Here is a 13347-nt window from a genome sequence, read left to right on the forward strand (position 1 = left end):
CAATCAGCAGCGCTATCACCTATGCCCATTCTGTGCAGTCTGACAGGTGTGAGGTGGACCCTCAACACAATGTATAACTGTGACAGTCATTGTACTGCGTTAAGCGAGCACCCCTGTATTGCTTGTAGTACCTCCTCCCACTGGTCCTCCTCGAAAGTACCCACGTCTCTCTCCTATGGGAATATCACCTTGGTAGGAAAGCTAATGAAAAATATTGATAGTAACATAATGTATGACCTGGACATGAAACCCTTAAAATGGGACACCTCATTCCTATAATGCGAAGGGGGGTCAGAAAGGGGTCATTTTATCCACCATTTCACTGACACAGCCCTCCACTGCTGCCTTGAAGGGTAAGGGGGAGGGCAGGCACTGCCGGATTACATAGAATGGGGATCTCCCGCTTACCACTGTCATCCAATGTTCCGCCTCCTTTGTTAGATGTCACACTGGTCCAATGCCCGGATGTGTGACATCTAACAAAGGAGGCGGGACATCCGATGACAGTGGTCGCCAGGTGTCACAGCGGGAGTTACCCTCTCTGTGTGATCCAGTGGCTCTCCTCTCTATCCCCCATGCACTGATCAGGCTGCATGGAGTGAACACTCTGGTGAGGCTGCATGGAGGGGGCACTCTGGTGAGGCTGCATGGAGGGGGCACTCTGGTGAGGCTGCATGTAGGGGGCACTCTGGTGAGGCTGCATGGAGGGGGCACTCTGGTGAGGCTGCAGGGAGGGGGCACTCTGGCGAGGCTGCATTGAGGGGCACTCTGGCGAGGCTGCATTGAGGGGCACTCTGGCGAGGCTGCATTGAGGGGCACTCTGGCGAGGCTGCATTGAGGGACACACTGGTAAGGCTGCATTGAGGGGCACTGGTGAAGCTGCATTAAGGGGCAATGGTGAGGCTGCATTAATAGGCACTGGTGAGGCTGCTTTGATAGGCACTGATCAGGCTGCATTTATGGGCACTGATCTGGCTGCATTGATGTGCACTGACCAGGCTGCATTCATGGGCACTGGTGAAGCTGCATTCATGGGCACTGGTTAGGCTGGACTGATTGGCACTGGTGAGGCTGCGCTGATTGGCACTGGTGAGGCTGCGTTGAGAGGCACTGGAGAGGCTGCATTGATGAGTACGGATGAGGGCTTTTTCTAACATAGACTCTCAAATGGGCACAGAAATGACCCAGACACGCAGGCAATGTCATTATGTGTTGAGCTATGTGTCTCCTGGATAGGACAAAGGTCACCACTTCCCTCCAAGTACCTCCCTCAGCTCGGCAAACAGTGCCCAAAATGGCAGAAGAGGAGAGGACACACCAGCCAGCCAGGGTGCTAGTCAGCCACCCACCCACAGCAGGGCGAGGGTTCCAGCCAACAACCCATAGTGACCCACCCACAGCAGGGCCAGGGTGCGTGCCAGCCAGCCACTCACGGTGACCCAACCACAGCAAGGCCAGGGTGCCAGCTACCCACCCACAGTGAACCACCCACAGCAGGGCCAGGGTGCCAGCCAGCTAGCCACCCACAGTGACCTACCCACATCAGGGAGCCAGCCAGCCACCCACAGGAGCCAGCCACAGAGGACGCGGTAGCCAGCCAACCACAGAGGACATGGGAACCAGCTGGCCACAGAGGAAGCGGGAACCAGCCACAGTTACAGTGCCCATAGTTAAGGTAAGAGGAGCTCTACACAGTACCAATTTGATTTCTACTTTGTGAGAGATTGGGACGGGGTGAGGGTCATGACACAAGGGGGGGGGGGTCCTGTGAGGACCAGAGTGAATGAAGGTGTTCACTGTACACTCTGTTAGAAAGAGGCCCCCCTCAAGGTCCCATTATACTCCTTTGTAGCCTCTAATAGGTCCTGGAGGGGGTCTCTCTCTCCAACAGAGACTCTCTAATGGATACTGTTAGAGAGAGACCCCCTTCAGGTCTAATAAAAAAAGGCATAAATTGTACTTTGTGCAAAATGTATTGGTCAGGGGCGGGGTTAGGGGTGGGTCATGGGTGGGGCCTGACAGGGGCCCTTGCTTTAGTTGGTCAGGGGACCTTTGAGTGCTGCAAGTCCGCCCCTGTCTATAAGATTACAGTACTGTATGTGTTATGAATTTTGCACTCTTTGAATTTGCTATCAGGCTCCGCCCCATGCGTCGCTGAGCTCGCAGAGAATGTAGCCCTACAAACAGAGTCATCGGGCGGAGGACACAGCCCACAGACACAGCAGGGGGACATCACAGGATCCTGGGGGCAAGGTAAGTAACCTGGACCAGGATCCTGAGATGCAATCCCGAGTGTGGCTCGGGGTTACCGCTAATGGTAATGAAAATGAACTCCGAGCCACACTCGGGAATACTGCCAGAGAGGTTAAAGCAAAGCCATTGTTTGAGTTATTATTGCAATATTCTTTCACATCCTAACAAGCTTAATTTTTGTTTATTTATTAAATACCGCAAAATTAACAGCAAATCACGGCTATCCTTTAGCACATACAGTATGTAAGGAGCAAATATGCCCATTTACATATACAATTATAAACAGAAAACAATTCAAGAGACTTTAGTCTGTATTGATCATCATGACTTTACCTCTTTAAAACATATTTAATATACTTACCTTACCACCTCTGTTGAATGGAATCAATTAAATCTTCACTCCACTGCATAGATAAAGGCACTACTAGGATCTTCAGCATCTAACACAGCTGCTTACTAACATTATACCCACCAACTGCTATATTACTTATATAACTTTACAAGTAAGAAGGGGCACACTAGTGTTGTAGTGCCTGGGGCTGTGGCGATGAGCCACAGCAGGAAGCAATGAGATGCAAGCATTTATCACAGCCAGAAGTGTCAGATGCTGAAGAACCCAGTAGGCACCTGTAACGTTGAAAGAGAATGAATATTCCATTCATTGAAAGTTATACTGTTAACATAGCTGCCAACTGTCCCTGATTTCGAGGGACTGTCCCTGATTTGGAGCAATATCCCTCTGTCACTCTTTCCTCCTCATTTGTCATTCATTTTGGTCTGATCTATATAGTTGTATATAAAATGCACTTTTTATCTTTCAAAAAGTGTTTTCCAGCGCTAAACCTTTCATCCAAATTCTAAATTGCTGCGTTCATAGATTTCAAAAGCCAGTATAAAGGAATAGTAGCGGTAAAAATAAAAAACACTTTTGGGTTTAACCACTTCAGCCCTGGAAGGATTTACCCCCTTCCTGAACAGCCCTTTTCACGATTCGGCACTGCATCACTTTAACTGACAATTGCGCATTCGTGCCATGTTGTACCCAAACAAAATTGACGTCCTTTTTTCCCACAAATAGAGTTTTCTTTTGGTGGTATTTGATCACCTCTGTGGTTTTTATTTTTTGAGCTATAAACAAAAAAGCGCGACAATTTTGAAAAAACATATTATTTTTTACTTTTTTCTATAATAAATATCCCTCAAAAATATAAAATCTGTGATTTTTAGCAGGACTGCGACATTATGGCGTTTTTGACACTATTTTGGTACCATTGTCATTTATACAGCGATCCGTGCTATAAAAATGCATTGATTACTGTGTAAATGACACTGTTAACCACTAGGGGGTGATGAAGGGTTTAAGTGTGTCCTAGGGAGTGATTCTATCTGTGGGGGGAGGGTCTACAACACACATGACAGTGATCACTGTCCTGTCACTAGGCAGAACAGGGAAATGCTTTGTTTACAAAAGCATCTCCCCATTCTACCTCTCCGTGACATGATCATGGGAGCCCGGTGGACATTGAGTCTGTGGGACCTGCGGTCATGGAGAACGGGGGTCCCACCCTTTTGCTCACCAGGGCCATTCTGCTGACGTATATCGGCGTTTGCTGGTCGGGAAGCGGTTAATAATTTTTTTATATAATTCTCCATTAAGAGGGCATGGCAGGTGGTGTGTCCTATGCCTTTAAACAGTTGCTAATAGGTGTCCCTCATTCCCATCTCAAAAAGTTGGGAGGTATGCTGTTAAGCATAATATATGTATTTTAATGAGACATGTGGTCTAATGACAGTGTCTCTTTTGTATAAGCTGATAAGATTATTTACATCAAGATAATCATGTTTACACATTTGTCTCAAGAATATTTTAACCTCCTTGGCTTTCAGTACCATTAGCGGTAACCCTGAGCTTCACTGGAACCTGGAAGAGGTTACTTACCTTCTCCCCGGGATCCCGCAATGTATCCTCCGCACGATCCTCTGTGTGTTACGGCTTCTTTCCCTGTGAGCATTGCGACGCAGGGGGTGGAACCAATGGCAGATTCAAAAAGTGTAAAACACAACACACTCAATACATTGTAATCTTATTGGATTACATTATTGTATCAAATAAATTTACCTCAGTTTGCACCCCCCCCCCCCCCCCCCAAATGCCTTGTCCAGTGCCCTTGCCTGTAGTTTTACTGTTCTTTCTGCCTGGAACCTGGAGAATGACCATGGCATCAAAAAAGCGCACCTCTACTTCAAAAGTGGTTTATGACATGCTGGAAAACAGCGATAGCGATACAGAATCACTTGCAGAATTGAGTGATAGCGATTTGTGGGGAAGTTCATCATCAGACACAGAAAGTGATTTCTGCAATGATCCTGCGACTGACCTCAGTGATGTGCGGACTTGGTGCTCTATTGACCGCGGTATGGATCATGCAGCACCCCCAAGATTCCCATTTACTGGAGCACCTGGTATTAAAGTGGATGTTGAAGATGACAATCCCTTGGCATACCTCCAACTATTTTTGACTGATGAGGTTATTGAAAAAATTGTTACGGAGAGAAACCGGTACCAGGAGCAACAAGCTGCTACACATCTGAGGTTTTCAAGGAGCAGAAAGTGGGAACCAGTGACCAAAGAGGACCTTTGGAAATTTCTGGACCTAATAATTCTTCTGGGAGTAGTGGGGAAACCCCTGCAAAAGTGATATTGGATACCCAATAAATTACTAGCCACTCCATTCTTTGGCACAGTCATGTTGGAGTACAAATGTTCCCTAATAATGAAGCATTTGACGAAACTACCCATCCAGCACTCAAACTCAAGAAGATTTGGGATGTATATCAGATGATTATGAATAATTTCCAACAGAACTGTGTGCCAGATAGAGATGTCAGCATAGACGAATGTCTAATGGCCTACAAGGGAAGGCTCAGCTGGATACAATATATAATGTCAAAGAGAGCACGATTTGGCGTAAAATCATTCATGCTATGTGATTTGAGCACTGCTTACATTTGGAATGCTGTCTTATATACCAAGACAGGAACCAAATTCAACCAAAAATACAGTCATTATGGAATGGCAACATCTTCAGTACTTTCATTGATTGAGCCATTGCTAAAAAATTGTCAGGGACAATTTTTACACATCTACTGAACTCTGAGTTCCTTCTACAGAACAAAATAGATGCCTATGGAACCGTTAGTACTAACCGGCGTGACATTCCACCAACCTTTAGCAATAAGAAGCTCAAGGCGGGAGAAATGGTTGCCTGAAAGAAAGGCAAAATGATGGCACTGTGATGGCGTGACAAAAAAGATGTGTGCCTAATGAGTACAATCCATAACACCTCCACTGTCATGGTAAACACAAAAGGTGGGGAAAACATCATGAAACCACAAGTGGTGATAGACTATAACAACACCATGGGAGGTGTTGACAGAGCTGACCAGGCAATGATATTTTATCCAGCCATGAGAAAACAACAAAAAAAATATTACAAGAAGATCTCCAGGCATCTTCTTGAGCAATGCCTATGGAATGCTTTCACTCTACAAAAAAATAAAATAAATAAGACTGACAAGCCTGTGGTTCATGCTGACTTTGTTTGGAAAGTTGCAGAACGTATCTTTCTGAACCACCAAACACCAACAACTGTAAACAGAGCTGGACGTTGTGCTGCTGGTGTTGTCAACCCGGGACGTCTGACTGGTCGTCACTTCATGGACCACATCCCACCAACTGAAAAAAAGTCAGCACCCACAAGGATGTGAGTAGTTTGTTTCTCAAAGCGTGATGACACTGGAAGAAAAATCCAAAAAGAAACCAGGTTCTATTGTTCTGATTGTGACATCGGACTTTGTGCAGTCCCATGTTTCAAAATGTACCATACCCGGGATGTTTACTGAAGCAATATGACTAGTAATGTTGCACCTTTGTTTGGCCGAAAAAATGGTCAGTGTTTTTGATTTGATTATATTATTGACTAAAATTTATTGAATAAAACGTATTATTATTGTTATATAATATTTGTTATTATTTATAGTTATTTATTATATTATAATGTATGATTTTGTGTTTCAAATGTTATCATACCCGGGATGTTTACTAGACTCTGGTTTGGACAGACTTAAGTGAGTTTTCCTAAAGCCGCGTACACACGGGTGGACTGTCTGGCCAACTAAGTCCGTCAGACAATCCGACGGACAGTCCGTCCTACTTTCGAATGAACAGACTTGACCACACACGATGAACAAACAGTCCGTTGAAAGCTTGCGCGATGACGTGTACAGCACGTACGACGGGACTAGAAATAGGACGTCCAATACACAGCAATGCAACCTTTCGCCGTGTAAATCCTTTCTGAGCATGCGCCATACTTAGTCCATCCAACTTGCCTACTCACGAGCGGACTGTCCGCTGAAACCAAAGTTGGACGGACAATATTACGGAAATTCCGAAAGACTTAGTCCGCCAGACTGCACGCTGAAAAAGTCCGCTGAAGCCCACACACGAGCGGACTGTCCGCTGAAATGTGTTTCGGCAGACTAAGTTGGACAGACAGTCCGCCCGTGTGTACACGGCTTAAGAATTACAGGCCTACAATGTAAAACACCAAATTTCCATGCAAAATAAATGTACCACTTTCAACATCGAAAATCTGACATAATCATACCACCAGGGAGGTTAAAGGCTTTACCCTAACACAAATCCTAAAACCCTTACCATAACACAAATACATTTATTTGCTCCAGTTTTGATAACTCTAGCCCTCTGTACCATAAATACCATCATGATATATTGAGTCATGTATGAACTGCCATTCTTCCCTCCAGTAGGTAAGAATAACAGTTCATACAGTTTCACTTAATGTTTCAAATGGTGGTACATGTTTTTGAATCCACTAATCAACCTGCAAGATGTTAAGGCTTATTGGGAATGGTACTCTGAGTGTTCAAGTGCCTTAAGACCCTTCATTTGTATGTCTGTAGTTTCTGCACCTCCATGCACTGAAAGTCTAGGTTGCACATTTAAATAGGCGGCTAATTATAACTTTTATTACCTTAAATATATTAGATAAGCTGTTGATTGTTGTTTATACATTAGTCCAAAAACCCTGTGTGAACATCTTTTATCTTCCGATAGCAGTGCTTAAATTCCAACAATTGCTAATCAGGTATGCTTTGATGATCTCCAGTACATGTTTATTCAGTGTATAAACTTTATGTGATTAAAATAATAAGTGACTTGCCATTTTGGGAAATATCTAAGTGTTAAATTATTTCCAAACATTTTAACATCAGGCTATTTGCATTCACCAAAGATTTTCATTTTTGGAATAGTGATGACAGATCATACTATGTTTATTAGATTATTGTTTCTTCATTATTCATTGTAATATTCGCAGATGATGCCTTTTCTTTATGGGAATTGTAGCAAGCAATAGATCACAAAGATGTGTGCTTTAGATAGCAACTTGCTGAGAAACAGTGTGAAGGAAAACTTCCTGGAAATCTCCAGTGTCTTATAGCATTTATTTTTTGCTTTTCTTCCTATAATATCGTTTACTTCACACAATGTGAGCTTGATTGAGATAACCACATCATGTAGAATAAATAGCATTAATCTTCATTGCATAGTGTCATTGCTTTATGGTCCTATAACACACACACTTGTGAAATTTCTGCCACATGATTGTTTAAAGGGACTTTTTCAATAATTAAACCTTATATCAAAGTGTACCTGCACGAACAGCTTAGTATATAATTTCTGCCTAAACCTGCAAAAATGAAGGAACTCCCTTGCATGCGCAGGAAGGATGTCACCTAAGCCCAGGAAATCAAAGCAATCACAGATTGGTACCTGAAAGAAAACGTGATTTAGATGCTAGTGTCCAGCAGTGAGCTCCTGGACACCAGAGATGAGTATAGTTCAGCTTTAGGCTGCAAAATACCAATTTCAATGGCCCCTTTTCACATCTGGGCTGATTACAGGCTTCTTTAGGTCCCATAGAAATGAATGGAAATGCCTGAAAAGAGCTTCAAGAACATTTTACCAGTTTTTAAGCCCAACAGTTGTCTCCACCCCTTGTAATCACATGCACCCCTTATCAAGCAGGAGGGGGAATGTGACCCCTCGGGCTGATGTTGTAACTCCTCCGGCTGAAGAGGTCACCCCACCAACTGTCTCATGGACCCAATGGAATTGAGGATAGCACAAGCATTCTATTTCTGAAAAGCTTGAATGAGTTTGCAATGCTTGTCCCCCAATCTAGCCAGGTAGAAATGCATAGAGCAATGCTGAACATCGTTTCATCATTTATTCCCAAAACCACACCCTCCCAATTCCCACCTGTCCCTTCAACAAATCATTACAGTACAACTCCTTATCCTACACCACATAACCATGCTCTATTATCATACACGTTCACACCAACACCTGCTCCCTACACTAATTACCCACATTACCCACCCAGCTCTTATCCCCCTCCTCCATCCTCATACCAACAAGACCATTATTCCACCAATATATTTCAATCAGTTTCCCAGGATAACCCCACCTTTCAAGTCCGTTTCATTCTTACACTCACTCTGCCATGCAGTCTATTCAAAGAACTTCCACGCATTTTTCTACTTGCATGCATTCCTCACTATCATCTATGTCCACATGTCCATTCCAACAGTCAACGTACATGCAGAATTCCAAACAGTCATCATCCATTTCTCACTCTGAATATTCTCCTTGCCAACTGACTACATCCTCCTATCCTGCTCCTTCTACTGGATCGGCGACGGGAATGAATGATGAAATATAATGCCCAATATCCTCCCCCCGCAGATTTTAGAATCTTTGAGTGTATTCTTCTGCTGCTGAAGCCCACCTTCCGTAATTACATTTTTGTGTGCATTTAGGATGATATTCTGCCTAACTAGATTCTAACGAATTGTTATGTAAGTTACTGTTGCCCTTCCCTCAGTCTGCCCATTCTCCTCTGGCTAGAGGGTGAGAAGGGAGTTGATGGTGCCGCACATCCATGTGGTCCTATTGATGGTGTTGAGTGTGGCAAATAGATCTGCCTCAAGTACAATGTTTTGTGTGATAATAAAAGTTGGTATTCTACATGCCTTGGTTCTAACAAATGGTTATACTGTTGCTTTTCTATCAGTCTGCCCATTCTTCTCTGGAGGGTGAGAAGGTAGTTGACTATTAGTTGATTGTTATTTTATGTTATGTTCTATACTAATAAAACATACATTTTAAAAATTAAATACACTTTAAAGAGGAAGTAAACCCTGATGGGTTTACTTCCTCTTTTTTTCCCTGCAAAGGCAAAGCATAATGGACTACTATGCATCGCATAGTAGCTCATTATGTGTCACTTACCTGACACAGGAGCCAGCGAAGTCGCCGCTGATCCCTGTAGTCCGCCGCGTCCATCTTGCTGGTGGCGTCTCGCAGCTCCGACCAATGACAGCGGCGAAGCCGCGATGACGTCACTCCCGCGCATGCGCACGGGAGTCGCGCCTCGCAGCTCCGCCGCTGTCATACGGCGAGGCCGCGATGACGTCACTCCCGCGCATGCGCACGGGAGTCGACAAATTTGGCAAATCCATTCTTGGACTTGCCGCATTTAGTGCGCATGCGCGCCGCTGTCTACGGCGCATGCGCCGTAGACAGCGGTGCCCATTTTCGGGCAAATATCTCCTAAACCATATAGGTTTAGGAGATATTGCTTGGACCTACAGGTAAGCCTTAATCTAGGCTTACCTATAGGTCCAAGTTGTTTGGAAGGGTTTACTTCCTCTTTAAGCACTCTGTGTATATGTGTCTCTTCTTCATAGTGGGTAGGGTTGGGAGTAGGGGGTTAAGGTTGCAGGGGAGTAGATTAGGGGGAAATTAATACATTATCTTTTTTTTAAAGGTTAAAAAAGGGCATCTTTTACTTTTTGTTTGCATGCAGGAGCTTATTATTGCATAGCGTTCACCAGGTCGCTGATGCCATGCAGGTCTCTGGCATACTATAAGTGTATCCGCTTGCCCGGACCTGTAACACCTTTGGGTGGTCCTAGAATAGTAGTAATGCAGCGCATGAAGTGCACAGTGGTGAACAGTGCATATGGCCAAATTGCTCTTGCTGACATCATCACCCCACCCCCCAGTAATGCCAAACCTTTCCCCAGACAGCCACCCACAGCTCCCAGATGGCAACAGATTTTTATGTGACTATCTTGGTTACTTGGAGAGCCACAGCCCTGTCTAAATAATGTGTCTGGGAAAGCAGACTGAAACCCAGACACATGATTCAAAACCCAGACTGTCTGGGTGAATCCTGGATAGGTGGAAACCCTAGGTGGAACATGTAATATGTTCCAGAGGGAAGAGGGGGTAGGGAGGGGGAGGGGGAGATGGGGGTTTGGAGAGAGGGTATAGGGAGAGTGGTGGGGAGGTGTGTTGATGTTGCTTAGCTCAGTGTGATGAGGAGCCTTTCCACCAGAAGAAAAATAGGTGTTTTCTCTATGCAGAGAGTTACCCAAGCTACTCATTAAAACTGTAGCATAGAATATAAAAAGTTAGTGGGTAAAAAATCTATCACGTATTGTTCAGATTGTACAAACTTTTGCATGGTTGAGAAGATCAACCTACCTTTTTACAGACATTCGTGTTTACTCAAAGAATTTTTCTTCATGCACTCGGAGATCACCGTACATTGCCCAGAACTGGCCACACTGTTCTCTATTGGCAATAACAGGATGAAACCAGTATCTGCACTTGTTTTCTTGGTCTTCTTCCTCCAGCGTCAGTAGTGCAGCTACTGCACATGCGAGGAAACCGTTCTTCACAGACATCTTCCAAAAATCAGAGAGAACACAAAGGGCACATAGAAACTTGACCTTCACAACCACACCAACACTACTCACAAAACAGGAAGAGGAGGACCACTTTAACTACCCAGAAAATCAGGAAAAGGACCACTTTATTATATCAGATGTAAAATGCCTGCCTCAAAACGTTCTAAAAATGCTCAAAAAATGCTCTAAAAAAGCCATAAAAATGCCAGAAAAAATGCCCTGAAAACGCCTGAAAATGAAACGCTCAGATGTGAATGCAACCTTAATATCCTGCTACTCCCAATGCACTTATCGGTTTGATCTTCAAACCCCTACATCATTAATGTGTCCTGTAGAGATGTAGGGGGTCAATAGGAGGAACCATAGTCTACAGCAAAGGACCAGGACATCAGCACTCTTGGAAATGTCACATTCTACAGACTTTTCAGACACCAGTATTTATTTGGCGCTGTTGCCAGCACGAGAGGTAAGTATTTTATGTTTACTTTTGCGGAGAGGATTTAATCTAAGGTTTTATTATAATGAGTTGTTTTAAGGCAGAAACAAACAACCGGTTCTTTTAGAATTACTGTAGAAATAAAGTACCACATAATGTATATGTGTACCTATGTATACTACATGCAACACTATTTTTACCTCTGTAGATAAATATAATTTGATTTTTTTTTAGGAGCAAAACATACCACTGCTTTTAGTGAGCATTAAGAATGACAATGAGGAAGAGTTGGAAACAGCAGTAAATGATACAAGGAATCAGAATGCCTGGCTCATTATACAAAATCTTCACCTAGCCTCAAAGGCCATGCTAAAGAACCTATTCAAAATCTTGAAATGTGCAGCAAAAATGCAAGGTAAAATCACACTTGCAGGCGTCTTACTGCTTTCTTTTTTTTCTAATAACCCAAACCTTGTTTAGCAGTTTCTGTCAATGATTGTTTATTACAAGAAAAATGAAAGCTGAAATTCAGGCAGAAGAAAACAAAGAAAAAAAATCTAATTTGATATGAGTTTCTTTTAAACCCCTGTATCATAGCACTCTGACTCGGAAAGAGAGAAACAGGACATGAAATCAATCATGTATTTTGCCAGCAAATATGTTGACAAGGAACATGATGAAAGGAGGAGAGAGCAGAGTGTGCAGAGGAATTAACTGCTGCTTACCTGCTGTCTGATTTGGGATGGGGTGGAAAGAGGACACCACTGTATTTTTAGCTGTACCAGAGTAATTCGTGCCATCCCTCTTTCTGTGCTGCTTGTCAGGGCTGTGTAAAACTGAGGACTGAATGGGCAAAATGCAAATCCTTTAGCAAGTAAAAAAGTTAATTTATAGTATTATATTGTGTATTTAGCAGTTTGCCTGGATTTCAGCTTTATATGGCCTCTTAGAGCAACTACCTGCAATATATGTTTTTCCTGCATTGGCAAATGTTAAAATAGCAAACAACTTTACTTTTTTTTTTTTTATGTTTTTTTCCTATTTTACACCTCTTTAACCTGATGGTATTATTATTATACAGGATTTATATAGCGCTAACAGTTTGCGCAGCACTTTACAACCTTAGAGCAGAAAGTACAGTTACAATACAATTCAATACAGGAGGAATCAGAGGCTCTGCGCATTAGAGCTTAAGATCTAAGAGGGAGGGTCAAGTGATACAGAAGGTAATAACTGTGGGGGATGAGCTGATGAAGAAAATGAAAGTACAGTTGTTAGGTGGAGGCAGCATAGGCTTCTCTGAATTGAAAAGTTTTAAAAGTAGATATCATTTGGATATAGTCGGACAAATTGGGGTAGAGAATTCTAAAGGATGGGAGAGGCTTGGGAGAAGTCCTGGAGGTGATGAGGGAGCTAGCGAGCAGGAGGTCTTGTTAGGAACAATTGAGGATGATTTGGTTGGTATTTTGAGACTAGGTTAGTGATGTAGCTGGGGCAAAGTTGTGGATGACTGTAAGTTATTGTTAGTATTTTGAATTTAATTTGTTGGGTGAGTGGCAACCAATAGAAGGATTGGCAGAGAAAGGTAGCAGACGCTGAGCATTTAGTAAGGTGGATGAGTCTGGCAGCTGCATTTATGATGGACTAAAGTGGGGATAACCTATTTAAAAGTAAGCCAATGAGGAGAGAGTTGCAGTAGTCGAGGCAAGAGATAACCAGGAAGGGACTCCGGAGCTTTGTGGTTTCATTAGTTAGGAAGGGTATGTATTTTGGAGATGCTGCAGAGGTTGAGACGGCAAGCGTTGGAAAGTGAT

General features: G+C 43.4%; 1 protein-coding gene across 1 annotated transcript in view; it reads left to right on the forward strand.

The window, feature by feature from the left end:
• Window positions 1-13347, forward strand: part of LOC143983065 (uncharacterized) — a 695051-nt gene that overhangs the window by 543118 nt on the left and 138586 nt on the right. The window contains exon 86 of the mRNA XM_077482312.1: window positions 11768-11948. Coding sequence (XP_077338438.1) covers window positions 11768-11948 — 181 coding nt within the window. The remainder of the gene's footprint in view (window positions 1-11767; window positions 11949-13347) is intronic.

Source organism: Lithobates pipiens, unplaced genomic scaffold (assembly GCF_037356315.1).
Source record: "Lithobates pipiens isolate NorthernLeopardFrog02 unplaced genomic scaffold, aLitPip1_a1.2 Scaffold_16, whole genome shotgun sequence".
NCBI classification, from domain to species: domain Eukaryota; kingdom Metazoa; phylum Chordata; class Amphibia; order Anura; family Ranidae; genus Lithobates; species Lithobates pipiens.